Source organism: Kryptolebias marmoratus, linkage group LG12 (genome assembly GCF_001649575.2).
Source record: "Kryptolebias marmoratus isolate JLee-2015 linkage group LG12, ASM164957v2, whole genome shotgun sequence".
Lineage (NCBI taxonomy): Eukaryota > Metazoa > Chordata > Actinopteri > Cyprinodontiformes > Rivulidae > Kryptolebias > Kryptolebias marmoratus.
Window position 1 is genome coordinate 18,235,954 of NC_051441.1, and position 15,800 is coordinate 18,251,753.

The following is a 15,800-nucleotide window of genomic DNA, read 5'->3' on the forward strand; positions in this document are numbered from 1 at the left end:
CCCCCGTGAGTGCGGGAAGATTCTGTGGATCGGGACGAAACAGGGGAAGCGATTTTGGCACGGACCAGAAACATCCCGTTGGGCATGTACATACGGTGGTGTTGCCACGGAGAACGTCACAGCGATAAGATGGAGGAAGAAAAAAATGCAAATGACATCATCTGCCCTCGCGAGGCCAAAAAAGCAATTTATTACTGCATCAGGCAAACGCATTATTACAACATCCAGTGTCTTCGGTTTCGTAAAATATACAGACTTTCCTTTTTTTATGTACGTATGAGCGTATCTTGACTCATTTAACTGACCACGTTTACCACACAAACTGACCCAAAAGGTCGTAATGTTCTTTCTGTGTGAGTCACCCCCCCAAACACAAGCGACGGACCCAGACGCCGGTCTCTTCCGAAATGACGTGGCGTGTCGAATGGCCATCGAGGCAGCGAGTTTCACTTTGAGACAAACGCTACTTTTACACACAAAACAAACCAAAAAAAAAAAACGTTGCGCCGATTAAGATCTTCCTGCATTCGCACGTTTACAAGGCCGCTCGTATCTCCACCGCACAAATAGCTCTACGCGCGCACGCACGCACACAAACGAGCTGTTAAACCCTGCGTCCCACTTCTCCCCTCTCAGATTTGCAGGAGGAAATCCTGGGTGAGAGATAAAAGTCGAAAAACAACTGTTTAGACTTATCAGACAGATCAGAGCTGAAATCTCCAGGTGCTCGCCTAATGTCGAGAGCCTCCCCCTGGAAGCGACGGCGTCTCCAAACCGCCTCGGTTTATTTTAAACGCGCAGCTTTGAATTTGGGTTTCGCTCTCTTCCGCCCACCTGCTGCACGGCTCTAATTTGCAATTTGAACACGAGCCAAAGAGGCCGATAAACTCCCAGCGTTTGATGAACTAATATTAGCATCCTGTCGCCGTCAATCGCTTCGTATTTTGTGGAATAAAAGCATCCGAACATCAACTCCAAGTTTTGACTCTCAGACGTTGGGATGTTCCTTCATTTCAGCAAAATAACTCAAAAGACTGCTGCTTGTTTTTATTAACATAAGAATTAAATTAAAAAACTAAACAAGTACAAATAATATTCCTTAAAACAGACATTTTAGTCGACACAAAGCGACAGCTCAGATCTTTCAAAGTGGGGTCCAGTTAACAGTTAATATCTTACCTGTTGTAGATAGCTCTGGACTGATGAGCTTATGGCTAGTCCTAGCATACAGAAAACCAAAGTGGATTGCTGCCATCTTAAAACAGCCTCCATTTTATAAACCATTACACTGTCGTTCATTTTCCATTACACGGTTCTTCACAGGAAATCCTGTGAGCATTTGTATGTGCTTATAGTGGCAGCGGCAGTTAGCTGTAGCACTTCCAGCATGCTCCTGGTGCACTTCTGACAAGAATAATGTAGTATTTTTGCTAAAGGTTTATAAAAAAAAGTGTCTGCGTGGAAAGACTATGACATTTTGAAACTGGAGTTGTTTCAAAATGGCCGGCAGCCGCCCCGACATTTCTGATTTAATCTGCCGGCGTACACATTTTAAATGAAGACAGGCAGATTCAAACCTTTTTTTTTTCTCCAATAACTTATTTATCATCAGCGTCCATTTTCAGACCTGAACGTTTGCTTGAAATGTTTTTTTGTCAGAGGAGAGCTCCTTTGTCAAAATGGAGCTGGGTTGGAGACGCCCGTGGCAAAATTTAGACGGGTTTGCCACTGTTGCCACTGTTTTGTGAGAAAAGTTGTCAAAACTCAAGTAATAGGGCTATGGGCTTCTACGATTTGCAAGAAAGCTAAGAACAAGAGATTTTGGAGACATTGGAGACTCCTTCGTGAATGTCGTTCCCCAACCGCTAGCAGCTAAGTTAGCGGCCACCAATAAGGACACGTTATCGATGGACTTCAAGTCAAATCAAATCAAATTTATTTATTTATATAGCACATTTAAAAACAACTGTCGTTGGCCAAAGTGCTGCACACATAAACATTCAATACACACATTATACAAAATACAACATCACTACAATTCTCACAATGTATTAAAAGCCAGTGAATATAAATGTGTTTTAAGAAGAGTTGAGGCGTGTCTAACATGAAGGGGCAGCTGGTTCCACCTCTGTGGACCAGCCTGGACCTCGGGATAACTAAACACAAATGGACACTTGATCTAAGTGATGTAGAGGGCACATAAGGCTGCAGAAGATCAGACAAATGTGCAGGTGCCTCGGGCAGTCTGACTGATTCGTGTAAAGACAACAAACGGCGAGTTAAAGACGGGATTGTGTTTGTGTCCGTGTAACACAACTGTAATATCAAAGATGCTATTCTGTGAGGTTTGCAAGGCTGTTTTACCAGCAGGATTACTTGCGTAAAAATGGTAGTATACGTATTTGTTTTTCTTCTATAAATTAGTCTAGAAGCAGTGTGTGGGAAAAAAACAATGACAGGGAACCGAGGACAGACCCTTGTGGGGCGCCACAAATCAGCCAAACTGCTGAAGATGAAGTGATGGAAAAGATGCAGCTGGTGAGAAATAATAATAAAAAAAATAGTTAAGCTGCTGATTTTAAAAGAAAACTTTCAGGAACTTTTTTTTTTAATTATTAAAATTATTAAGCTTTTGAACCTAAAATTCATTGTACCAACATCATGGAGACACATCTAAGCCAAAAAGCAGAGTTTAAAGAGTTTAATGACCATCATACAAGATAATGTGTTGCCTCCATCCTTCAGGATGGAATGGTTTCATCAGGTCTTACCTCTAAACTGAACTTGAGGACTGATCTGACAGAGCGGCGGGCTGTTTGATGGTGTAGCCTCCATTTGTCTGGTCTGTTAAATACCTCTCTGGTCTTTTCCCTGGAAAAAAAAAAAAGAAAGAAATTCACATCTGCTTTTGGTTTGGATCAACACAGATACGTCATCGCATTTAGTGGTTCATGTTTTCTATTTCTACAATTGGAAAGATGCTGTTGTGCGTTCACCCGGTGTTGCAGTTACATGAAATTGAAATGACTTCTACTGTTGGGTGTTTTTGCAGTGGGATACTTTCCAAACTGTACTTTCTGTTCTAAGGAGGTGCTGCAGATTGACATAGTTTCATTTCGGGGCACATAAACTGAACGTGCTGATCCTGTCTTTGGTAAATGACTGCTGGTTTATGAGTCCAATAACACTTTCATCTTAATGTAGGGGGAGAAAAAAATACTCTAGATCTTTAGACATTATTAGCCAAAGCAAATTCTGCACAAATTACAACAAAAACGATTTTGTAGTTAAAAAGGTTTGGGTTCTAAACTGACCTGAGACTTCATTAAAACCTGTTGCACGTTCCTAAACATCAACCAGTAATTAAACCAATAATTAATAAGCTTAAAGTCCAGATCAACTGAAGTTCTTCTGTCTGCAAAGATCAAAAAACGTTTAGCTTTCACATCTGCAGCAAGTCACCTCCTCAGTTTTATGGTTAGAAGCCACCGTTTCAGAAAATAAGTTTGATATCTTTCAGCGATTTTCAAATGGGGGTTCTGCGGAAAAGCTGCAAACAATATCTTACCTGTTGTGGATAGCGTTTTTTTTAACAACCTCGATTTGGAGTTTGTTTTCATTTCGAGGTCATCAAAAGGTAAACTTTATTTTGCCGACTGAAAAAACTGATGTAAGTATGTTTTTCGTCCAGTCTAACTGCCTCGTAGAAGCTGTAATTAATCACAAGTCACCGGCAATCTTATTACCTGTAAAATTATAGATGCACCACAGCGCCCCCATCAGACCGACTCCAATCCCAAAAGCGGCAAAGACGATTCCCATCAGTGGTCCCGTCTGCACACCAAGACCTACAGACAGAGTGGGACACAAGGGAAACTGTAGCAGAGCTATAAAAATAACTAAATAATAAATGAAAAGAATAGTAAATGGTCCTTACTGCTGTTCTCTGGGTCTGGACTGGCCACCGGCGCCACTCGGAGGCTGTTGGTTCTCCGGCCAGCAGGGGGCGGCGCTTTGGGTGCCAGTGAACTAATGGGCCGGGTGACCAACATGGGTCTGGAGAGGTTTCTGATCTCACACTGAGATGGAAAATAAATATACAGGAGAAGGTTCATCTGTCAGTTCTGCTCGTACCACCCTGTGGTGTCACGACAGACTCTTACAGGCGTCTTTATTTTCACGATAAACATTTATTTACTGACGTCGCACTTCGTGGGAGAAAGAAGCCGAGAGCGACGGTCCAAATGTAAGAGGTCGACAGTGGTTGTGTAATATTGGGTTGAAGGGTGATCAAACTAAGCGGATAAGTCAAGCAAAGCGACGTTTTCATTATATGCCGAAACTTGGAAGAAATGAAGGCGAACAAACTTTGCATCGAACGTCGACGAGTGGCCAACGTCAAGAGGATCGACAGGCTGTCTGAAAATGCAAGGATTCGCTCCGAGCGCTTTGTTAGAGGGTTACAAATGTGATAAAAATAGCAATAAAATGGCAATATTTGCCCTGAAGCACAAACCACATCAACAAATATAAATTACACTGACAAGAAATGGATATTTGTCATCCACTGGGCTTTAACCATTCAGCTTGAGTTCAATTAAATCAAAATCAGAATCATGTACACCGACTTTTGTCGCCAGTCTTGATATTCCAGACATTTTGAAGTGGGGTTTTGTGAAAAAGCTACGACCAGTTAATATCTTACCTGTTGTAGATAGCGCTCTGGATGACCTCAGTTGTTAAATTCTGACAAGCTAACAGTTTCATTACGTGGTTATTTAGGCAGCTATATTAGGATTTTCCTGCTGAAAGATGCTTCCATTTGTCCTCACAAATATCCATATAATTCGGTGTAAATATCCATATGAGGCAAAAAGCTACGGCACCGTAAAGGTTTATATACTAGCCTTTTGATAAACCACTGTGAAATATGGGAGTTGAGGTTGTTTTAAGATGGCAGCAATCACTTTGGTCTTGGACTAGGCGTTAGCTCATCAATCCAGTCAGAATTCAACTCTGTTTCTCACAGAGCTATCTGCAACAGGCAACATACTGATTGTTCACACCCTTTTCACAGAACCTCGCTTTGAAGTATGGGAACAATTCCTCTAAGACAAGTTGGAGCTCTTGATCTTTATTTTGAGACCGACGTCGTCTCATTTTTTATCGAGAAAGCAAGGACGCAGAAGAGCCAACGTAACGTTCTCCCGAAATCCTTCAGCGTCTCAAGGAGTTTCACCGATCTGACATGTTGTCTTTGTTTAAATGTCTTTACCTCTTGTCTCAGAGGTCCAGATACAAGTGCAGGGACACATCTCCCGGTCGGGCAGTCATTCCTCGCTGCTTCCTTCGTGGGCGGCCCTCTTGTAGAGCCAGAGAGGCACAGCAGGAGGCTGCAGTGGACGAACTGCATGGGGTTGGTAAAAACTGGACGAAGGATGAAGCTAAACCTCAGGGATCGAATCTCCGTTTCTGCATCTCTTTGGGTACTGTTGTGCATCCTTGAGGCTCCTATTCCTTTTTGATCATTTCGTCTCTTCTCCCGGCCATCCTGTCCACCTGTCTCCCCTTTATTTTCACCACCATCTTCGTCCTGTTCCTCCTCCTCGCCTTTTGCCTCCGCGCCGATGGTCAGTGAGGGGTCCGAGGAACAGCCGTCGCTTATCGCGGTCCAGAAAGGAGGTTTTTTAGGGTCAGACAGAGGCGAGACGAAGCACGACCTCACTTGCACAGCATCCGCAAGAGACGCTTTGGCTGAAATCTGCAGTGGAACAGATAAAAAATAACAACAAAAAAATGAAAATACGTTGATGATATTTAACTTTAGAAAAGAAGTCTGAACAGAAAAGACCTCAACAAAGACCCGGTGGCCAGCAGTGATAATGCAGGGCCCGATCCACGTCTGCTCGTAGCCCTCCGCGACAAAAAGCTTCAAACGGACAACAGGCTCCGATCTGTGTCTGGGAAACAATCGATGGCCGAGGCCTTGAACCGACTCCGGAGCCTGATCTGCCCCCCGCGCGAACCGCCCGATCAGAGGAAGGGCCACGCTATCATCGGCGGCGGAACGTGAAGGGCTGGCAGCAAAGCAGCTGATCTGGGAGAAAACAAACACATCGCGGGTGCAAGGTGTCAAAAAAGGCAAGCGAATATAAGGCGGACGAGACAAAAACAGCCAAGATGTCTCACCTGCACGCTGAGGGGACGGTGGACGTTCTCCTCTTCAAGCGCCGGGATTGTCTGAGGCTCCTTTCTCCACAGCAGCACCTGATTGGAGAAAATAAAGAGCAAAAGGAACTCAAATAAATGTAAAATGATGGACTGAAAGTTTTAAATCTCCCCGAATGAAGTTCTACTTTCCTTCCAAAAAGCCAGACTTTTCTAAAATATGCTCTTGATCAATAGTTCTTTGAGTCTTTCAGAGGTTTTCTTTGAACTTTTGCTGCTTTTTTCACTCATTTTCATAATGTGCGGCGTGGACGAGTGTGGCACAAAAGAAGAAACTATCTACAGCAGATGGAAACTACCTGAAACCTTTGGGCTGTATGACAAGCTTTCAGCCAAACGCTCTTTGAGAATCACCTCGTTGGCACCAAAGTCCAATTTTATGTGTCAAACTGGGCTATCCTTGGTATTTTTTCATCTCTTGAACTAAAGAAACAGGAACAAATAGTGTCGTTGGGACAAAAGGCTGGGAGCAAAGAGCCTAAAGATTCAACTTAAAACTGGTTTGTTAAATTGTCTGTCACGTGTCAACTCAACGCTGGTTTACCCTTTGAGTTTAGAGCCTTTTTTATGCCCGAACTAGAGCCCAAACCTCCATCAGGGTCATCGAATAATAGTGCCATCCGAATCATGATCCGGAGGGGTCGCCTGTTACCTTGGCGGAGGGAATGGGTTGTACGTCAGAGTTAAACAACCCAAACATTCCTGTCAAAGACTGAGGAGAAAATGGGTGAAAAATCAGTCAAAGTCCAAAAACAGCCTGAAGAGCTGCTGATAAAGATCTCTTTAAAGATGAACAGAAAGTCTGGCTGCTCTGAAAGAAAACAATAAAAAGAAAACTAGGACCTCTTTGAACGAATCCACTACTGCCCGGCCGCCTTGGATGCTAAAGTCTCGAAGAACTCGCTGCAAGCCGCAGTTCGGACTTTTTTGGAAGCGGTGTTCTGTGGAGTGGCCGTCAGCAATAAATGTCTTACCTGCAGTAAGAGGGTCATCAGGGCGGGATATCAGCCAGAGGACATGAGCTACTGGCTTAGTCCGAACGCAGCTAAATCTTCGAACGGCTCCGAAAAATGTCACAGTGGTTCGTGAAAACCTCGACATCGCTTCTGTTTTAGGTAGAAGTCTGAGTTCGTTTACACTGAAGGTGATTAGTGATGACTCATCAGTTTCCAGGACCCGGATGTTATGTCAGCGAGGCTGTGATGCATCGAGCAACAACGCCATTTAAGATTTTAAGATCGTATCATCCCTCAGTCCCTTCTGAAAAGATTATTTGCTCCAATCTTCTGCTTTGTAAACGGAGATTTTCTCTGAGCAGGAGCTTTTTTTTTTAGGCTTGAACTCATCCATTTTCTGGTCAAGATGACACGGGTCGTAGACGGCCCATTTGATCTCCTCGTGACACGCAAGCACTGACGCGGGAGCTGACGTGGAAATCGGTGAAAAAGAAAATACAAAAGTGCAAAAACAGCAACGGATGGATTCAGATTACCGGCAATTAAACCGGCGAGCCTAATAAAGTGAGTTTCTATGCGGTGATTAAAAATGATAGAAGAAAAACACATCATATGAATGTTCATCTTTGTTATATTTTTGGGGAATAATACAGAAAATTTAAGATGATTTCCTTACAACTAAAAGTATTTTCTGTTTCTTTTGTTTGTTTTTTAGCTCATATCTAAAGTACTTTTGGTTAATTTAATTCAGTCTGAACACAAAGTGGACAAAAAAAGGAGGGCAGTATGCAGGATTTGATAACTAAAAACCTAAAAGGCGGCTTCCTGTTGCCTTCAGTCCTTTCTGTGGGCATTTCTTATCTCACCCTGTTTCTGTACAGCACCCCTCTGGGCTCCTCCACGAGCTTGGCCTCGGTCCCACAGAAGATGACGGGCAGCGTCAGCAGGAAGTGGCTCCCGTTGGACCGGGCCTGGCATTTCTGGTCCTGCAGGGTCACGGCGGCGACTGGCGCAGACACGCCCTGGAGGAAAACGGACGGAGGAAAAACTGTAAACAGACGCTTTTAAACGCTGGAACGTGTTCAGGGTTGCACCTCGTGGTGAGATTGGTCATCAGCGGCTGGTCCGAATGTTAATGACGGTAAAATGATGCCAAAACGTGAATGAATGAAGCCGAGGTGGAGTCTAACAAGGAAATCAGCAATACTGCAGGTCAAAAACTGCTGTCGTTTTGTTTTAAATCTGCATTTAACTGACTTAGAAATCTGATACTATAGCTCCTTGAGAGAAATGGATACTGTATTCATGAAACAAAAATAATACATTATATTTAAAGTACAGGGTAAAATTCTCTATCAACTCAATTACTGTCTGAGAAGTCACAACGCTAACATGAATGCTAACATCTGTTTGCTGTTTAAAGCTAATCGGGTCCAATACGATGGCTTCAGTGAAGCAGCGAAGTCAAACAGCTGTGGCTCAGAAAACTACAAGAACAACGTTAAAACACTGAACAGACGAGAGACTTCTAGGGTTAGCCTGGCTAACAGCTCCTGGGATTATATCCTGTTAAAATACAGATCTGGGTTCTGCACAGATTCTGTCAGAAACATCAGCTTTTTTATTTGTCTGATGTGTAAGTTTCAGAAACCTGAGGATTCTCTCGGCATGTGGAATTCTGTAGCACGAACGTGGCGACTTTGAAACCCCACGCATGCCTCGTGTTTCCACTCCAATAACAAAAGTTACGTAGCAGTGACCCCAAAGTCAACCCTACACATCCTCGTGCTCTTATTCGCTGGTTGGGGTTGCTTATCGCCGGTGTCTTCCCTTCGTGTTCTCGGCAGACGTACGGCCCGGACACGACGTTGCTCACGATGTCTCTTGGTTGCTGTTTTTGTACGAGTTGCATTGTTGGAGCATACGATGGAGGTTGTAAGAGTACCAGCGTCTACACGAGGTCGTGTGCTGGGTCCGGTTGCTTCTCGTTCACGCCGTGAACGTAGACCCGGAAGAAACTGATGTGCCAGGTGGGTGTACTTGGAGACAAGGACAACGGGAGGCAAACAGCCGGACTGAGAGAAGAAGAAGGAGGACCAAGAAGATGGTGCAGCGAACGCAGCGAGGGCCTTCCCTTTACAACCATCTGTGAACATCGCAGTTAGGCTGCAACGACGTCACACGTGAGAACAAAAAAAAACACACCGATGCAAAGACAGAGACTGTTACACCACGGCCATGCTGTGATGTATGTCTCCCAGCCTTAAACTCAACGCGTACAGAAACCCTTTACCCCACTTGTTACAACATACGCTTCATTTCTTTACCTTTGGACCCGCTTATTTAAAAAAAAAAGGCAAACAGGTTAACATGCTTGGACAGAAGCAGGACCTTCAGCAGTGCGTTTATGAATGAAGACCTGCAGTTGTTGTCGGTCCAGCGTCACGCCGAGCAGTCCTCCCTCACAGCTCACCGTTAAACCCTGTCGGCCTGGGAGGGGAGAGAGAAAAAAAAGGACAGGATGTTTACATTTACAGCGCTGCGGGCGGCACGACGATCGCTTCAGTTCAGTTACAGAAGCAGAAACTCCACAAAGCTGGGCTCGATTATACGGAGGGTTAGAAGTGACCAAATAAAATAAATACATTATGAAAAAATTAAGTGTACCATTAAATAAATTTAAGTAACAATGAATAAATAAATACGTGTCTCATTAAATAATTAAATGTACTATTAAAAAAATAAAAGCACCAATAAATAAATAAATAAATAAATGTCCTAATAAACAAACAAAAGCACCAATAAATAAATAAGTAAATAAATGTCCTATGAAGCAAACAAAAGCACCAATAAATAAATAAATAAGTACATAAATGTCCTACTAAACAAATAAAAGTACCAATAAATAAATAAATAAGTACATAAATGTCCTATTAAACAAATAAAAGTACCAATAAATAAATAATACATGTACCATTTAATAAATAAATGTCCCATTAAATTATTAAACATGTCATTAAATAATTAAATGTTAATTGTCTCGTTCACATTCTGTATTTCTAAAATTCTTTATTTAAAAACACATAAAATTATTTCCCTGTGAATTTATTTATTCCATGGCTCAGGAGCAGTCGTGTTGTCTTGTCTTTATTTAAACCGTCACCCTCGCCCGTCAAACCCGGGGGGCGGGACTCGTGCGGCTCGTCAACAGACCCTATGTATCGAACTCAGTCACTTTCATCCAACTATCAAATATAAAACTGAAACCACCCACGAGCATGAGAATTCCCTCCGCGCTGCATGTCTAGTAATTTATCGCCCGCCTCCGTCGTGTAAATGCCTGTGTCTGTCTGTTAGCAAAATATCTCAGGAACCACTGGATGAATTTTATTGAAACTCTCAGAAAGTAATCACTGGATGTTTGTCTACAACTGATTCAGCTTTGGAGCCGACCTGATTCAAGATGGCTTCCACAGCTACCTGACTCTAGCCAACACAAAATGAGCTAAAACTCATTCAGTTTTACAGATATCGAGATAAAATTTGATGTGGCAGTAGCTGCGAGTCAGCTTCATCATCACATGTTCAAACGTGAACAAATCACCCAACATCTTTAAATTTTTGGCAAAAAAAAGTGGCAGCTAATGTGTTTTTGCTTCAGGAAGTGCTACTTTCACTAAACCTCCGTCTCTTCAGTCAAGAGGCTTTTGGGTGCTCGAAGCCAGAGGTATAGATATTACAAAAGGTTGATTTGGAAAGTAACGGCCTCAGGAACAGGCCTGGATTTCCTGTTCTGTCATCCTCTCCTCCTCCTAAGGATTATGGGAATTGAAGGGAATCAATGGGAAATTGGGGGAAATTTAACCAAACTCTATCATATCCAAATAAAAATATAGACAACTTTTTTTGTTTAATGGTTGTTTTAGATAAGATTTAGCTAAAATATCATTTCTCCAAACATATTTTGAATCCCTGTTACAGACCAACATGCGGTATTTTAAATTTCAGGTTTACTCCCACAAATATTTGTCATTTTCCCATTAATTCCATTTCATTCCCAGGGAAGGTTTCCAACTTTCAAAACCCCCCAGAATTTTGCAGCCCTAATCCTGATCTTCCCAAACTTGTATTTTTCTTTTTCTTTTATTTTTTTCCTCTTCCTCTTCACTTCTGAATAGTTGTATAAAATATATGATTTATTGATTTAATCTTATAGGTTCCAGCTTGCTTGTGTTAATAACGAAGCTTCTTCATGCTCCAGAGTTAGTCGTGGAGTTCCTCAGGGTTCAATGCTCGGACTAATACTCTTTATATACACTTTCATGGGATTAATATTCACTGTTATGCTGATGATACTCAGTTATATTTATCTATAAAACCTGATGAATCCAATCAGTTACTTGGATTGCAAACATGTCTTAGAGACATAAAAACCTGGCTGACTCTTAGTTTTTGTGCTTTTACATTCACATAAGACGGATGTGGGTTTCGAATTTGTATGTAAGGGAGTAAATGTAGTTTATTACAACCTAACACTATCAGAGGCACTATACAAAAATTGACCGGACAGAAGAGACACACCTGTCCCGTCCTCAGTCAAGTGGACGACGAAGCGATTGGCCAGGTGGGCCTCGGTGTATGAGGTCACCTGGCTGTAGCCGCTCTCTTCGGCCCAGATGAGGAGGTCGGAAACAGCCGACAGGTCTGGGTCCAGTGTGCTGGACAGGGTTAGGTTGGGCTCCGGTGGAGAGGGTAGAGAGACACCACTGGAGGACTGGGGAGAGAGAAACTAGGCACGTAATATGAGTAAACAACACAAGTGCTATAGAGTGTAAAACTATGTAAAGGGCATCAGATTAAAGAGGAAAAGGTTCAAATACAACGGGCGTTACGTGAGGTTATCTGAACTCAAATTGTCAGTTTTGGGATTAGATGAGCATCTTAAAGAAAGGATGAGGTCCATACGTGAACGGAGACGTGACCCCGGACCCCATGAGCCGTAACGACCCAGCCGACAGGGACTGAGCTGCTGAGGATCAGCACCACCTTCCGTTCCTTTAAAGAGGCCGCCGGCGGCACGAGCGAGACCGTCACCTCTGCCTGCGGAGAGCTGAAGGAGGCGGCGTGAGACAACAGCGGTTACCTTTGGGGGGGCGAGCTCGAACGGGCCGGGCCGTCTCACCTGCAGAGCCCCGAGCCTGCCGAGCCGAGCCGGACCAGGTGGACGTCGGGACCGGCTGCGGGACGGACCCAACTCCAACCCTTCACCCTTTGAGGCTGCAGGTCTGCGACAGCGAACCTGGGGCAGGGGGCCGAAGCCTGCAGCCGACACGCATCAGGCAGGGCTGGATCTGGAACACGAAGGTGGGGGAGACATCTTTAACGTCTTTACCGTGGGAGCAGGATCTCTTTAAACCTTCGCTCTGATTCTCACCCGGCGCTACGAGGCCGGAAACCAGAAAACACAAACAACTGGTGACATAAAACTCCCTGAAAACAACTCTGTTATTATCTACATTTGGCTTTCCGATGTGGCCTTGAAGGCCAAAGTCTTATCAATTCTCCCTGGAATTTATGTCAACAGAAGCCCGTTGCCTTTTTGCCTGTGAACATCTGTGAACGTGATTCATGGACTTTTCTGCAAACACACACACACACACATACACACATACATCTCATGCTTAGATATGTCTGGTTTTACTTCAGCTGTTTAGCAGGCCTGGGGTACTTTTAGATAGTTCGGTACCGTTAGTTTTAGTTTTAGCTTAGTTTAGTTCTGTACATTTAGCCATGCTTAGATCTGTTGGTTTAGCTTAGCTTATTTAGACAATTAGTTATCATTGTATCTTGTACCTGTCTGTAATTTTGTTTCTGTAACTCTGTCTGTAATTTTGTTCTTGTGTTGTAAAGCACTTTGAGTCGCCCCTATGCTGAAAAGTGCTATATAAATAAATGTACCTACCTACCTAATATTCCTACCGGAATACCAGAGGAATACAAAACTGTTTTGTGCTACGTGGTTACTTTGGCAGAGATATTGTAAAGTCCTTGCCTCGAAGCCCCCTGCCTGAAAGTGGCAGCTACAGCTAGCCGCTGCTGCCACCACTTGAACTCTCAAAATAACCAAAGACGTGGAAAACTGATCGGTTGTGCAAAAAGTTTGAGACGTCTGAGGATTTGCATGAACCTCCAAGTTGTTTTAAGAGCGACCCACTTTGGGTTTTGCTTCAGACTAGATCAGGGGTGTCCAATCCTGGTCCTTAGGGGCCACCATCCTGCAGGTTTTACTTGTTTCTCTGCTCCAACACAACTGGTTTGAATCAACATGTGATTAACAGGCTCCTGCAGAACATGAAGAGGTGATTTAACCGCTGAATCAGGTGTGTTGGAGCAGGGAAACATGGAAAACAAGCAGGATAGTGGCCCTCAAGGACTAGGATTGCCCACCCCTGGACTAGCCATTAGCTCTACGTCTCCTAACTGACGTCAAAGAGGGATCTACAAATATCCGTAACATTTCCAACAAGCCCCACTTTAAACCGTCCAAAGCAACACTTTGTGTTAACCACAAGCTACAAGAGATACAACGAAACATCCCTCGTGTCTGCATACTCCTCGCCATGCGGCGGTTTCCCGGCGGGCCCACCTTCTCCCAGCCGGACGTAGACCCGATTGCCTCGCCTCGCGTGCACCAGCGAGGACAGGTTGCCGTGGTGCCTGAGAGCCCAGCGCTGCAGCGCGTGGGGCCGCCGCGGCAACAGGCGGACCTCCCGGACGTGCGCCCGGAGCGCCCGCGACCGGACGCCGGAGCCGGCGGACACCTGCGGCGAGAACAGAGCTGAAACGTGCGCTCGATTTTCCAAAGAGGGTCCCACGGAGGACCGGAGGGCGACTGACCTGCACGAACACCGGGTGGTCGGGGGGAAACTGCTCAGCCTCCAGGAGCCAGGTGACCCGGTGCTTTGAGCTGAGCACCAGGTGGACGGTCCTGACTGGGGACAGAGACAAACGCTTCAGCAGCACCGTCACCTGTGGACAGACGGCAGTCATCAACGACCGGCGAAGGACCACCTGTAGGGAAAGAATTCATGTTCCGCACTACAGGGCGCACTGGATTATAAGACGCACTGTCAACGAACAGTCCATTTTCGAACTTTTGTCATATGTAAAGCGCACCGGACTGTAAGGCGCATCGTCTGCAGTCTGAGAACCGACAGGAACTTTAAAATGTGACAATCGTTAGTCTTCACCTTGCTCCCCGAGCTGTTTGTCGCCCCATCCAAGGCGACGGCATGGGTTTCCCTGCTGCCCCGCTCCCTGGCAACGCAGGCCCGGCCCGTCTGAAACGTCTCCAGCAGCGCCTGAACCGGGTGCCGCGCCGCCACCGGGTCGCCCGTGGAACACGCCAGCGTTTGAGCTGAGGGGGGGGGGGCAGAGGTCAGTGGAGTGACGAAACGAAAACCTGCAGAAAGTGGTTTTTGTTGCTGCTTTAATTGGTGCCAAAGAAGAGGAGGAAAAAAACTTCAGTTGATTCGACTCAGAATGAAGGTATTTAATTAAAAGAAAAGCCACTTTGTCCACATCTGTCCTGTTGTCTCACCTGCCAGCTTCTCCCAGAGCAAGACGAGGCAGAAGACACTCCGTCCAACGACAGACAGCGAAGGCATCGTGGAAATGGACGGATGGGACGAATCACTAATAATCTCCTGGAAAACAGGCCAGTGATGTCACTCAGATCCATATTTGACTCAGAACACTGAGTAAATCATACTGAGCTGAAATTATTGGAATTATAGGAGAATAATCTTTTTTACACGTGTGTATGTTTGTCTGTTAGCAAAATATCCCATAAACCACTGGATGGATGTTAATGAAACTTGCAGAATGTTATTACTGAATACACGTCTACAGCTGATTAATGTTTGGAGTCAACCCAATTCAAGATGGCCGCCACAGCCAACTAACCTTTAAAAACACAAACATAGCTCTAACTCAGTCAGTCTTACAGATAATAAATTAAAATTTGGTGTGGTAGTAGCTGAGAGTGATCCCCAACACATATTCTGAGCATGAACGGTTTGCTCAAGATTTTTGTTTAAAATCTTGCCAACAACTATTTGACTCAACTTTGTCTGTCTGTTAGCAAAATAACTCATGAACCACTGAACAGATCTTAATAAAACTTTCAGGAAATAATCACTGGATGAACATCTACAACTGATTAACAATTGGAAAGAAACCAATTCAAGATGGCTGCCACAGCCAACTAATTATAAAATACATTAAAATGGCTATAACTCAGTGGGTTTTAGAGATGTCGAGATAAAATTTGGTGTGGTAGTAGCTGAGAGTGCTTCCCACACAGACTCTGAATGTGACAGCCTATATTTTCACATGAAATGGAGCACAGCTTCATTTTCAACTGCTTCAACTCTGTCATTTCTCAGAACAAGATGATTTTATCTGAAACGCAGGCATGAAAGGCAGCGGGCGACATGCATTCTTTTAAGGAAAGCTAGGTCTTTAAACTTTATTTTACCAACAAAATGACTATCAGTACTCTTAATAAGTCTGTTTTCACTCGTCTGACGGAGAGAAACGCAGTTTTTTTTTTAA

At 44.2% G+C, this 15,800-nt stretch overlaps 1 protein-coding gene across 1 annotated transcript; it reads right to left on the reverse strand.

Annotated features, from left to right (window-relative positions):
* Positions 1-1,956: 1,956 nt before the first annotated feature.
* engl (endoglin, like) lies at positions 1,957-14,851 on the reverse strand. The gene is made up of 16 exons (XM_017416672.3): positions 14,785-14,851; positions 14,435-14,601; positions 14,082-14,213; positions 13,831-14,005; positions 12,367-12,535; positions 12,150-12,294; positions 11,766-11,958; positions 9,604-9,674; positions 8,051-8,206; positions 6,190-6,267; positions 5,852-6,097; positions 5,276-5,761; positions 3,938-4,079; positions 3,747-3,848; positions 2,772-2,871; positions 1,957-2,535 (listed from the first exon to the last, which is right to left on the reverse strand). The coding sequence occupies exons 1-15, from the start codon at positions 14,849-14,851 to the stop codon at positions 2,774-2,776; spliced, it is 2,427 nt and encodes an 808-aa protein (XP_017272161.1). The 3' UTR covers positions 1,957-2,535; positions 2,772-2,773.
* Between the last annotated feature and the right edge of the window lie 949 nt (positions 14,852-15,800).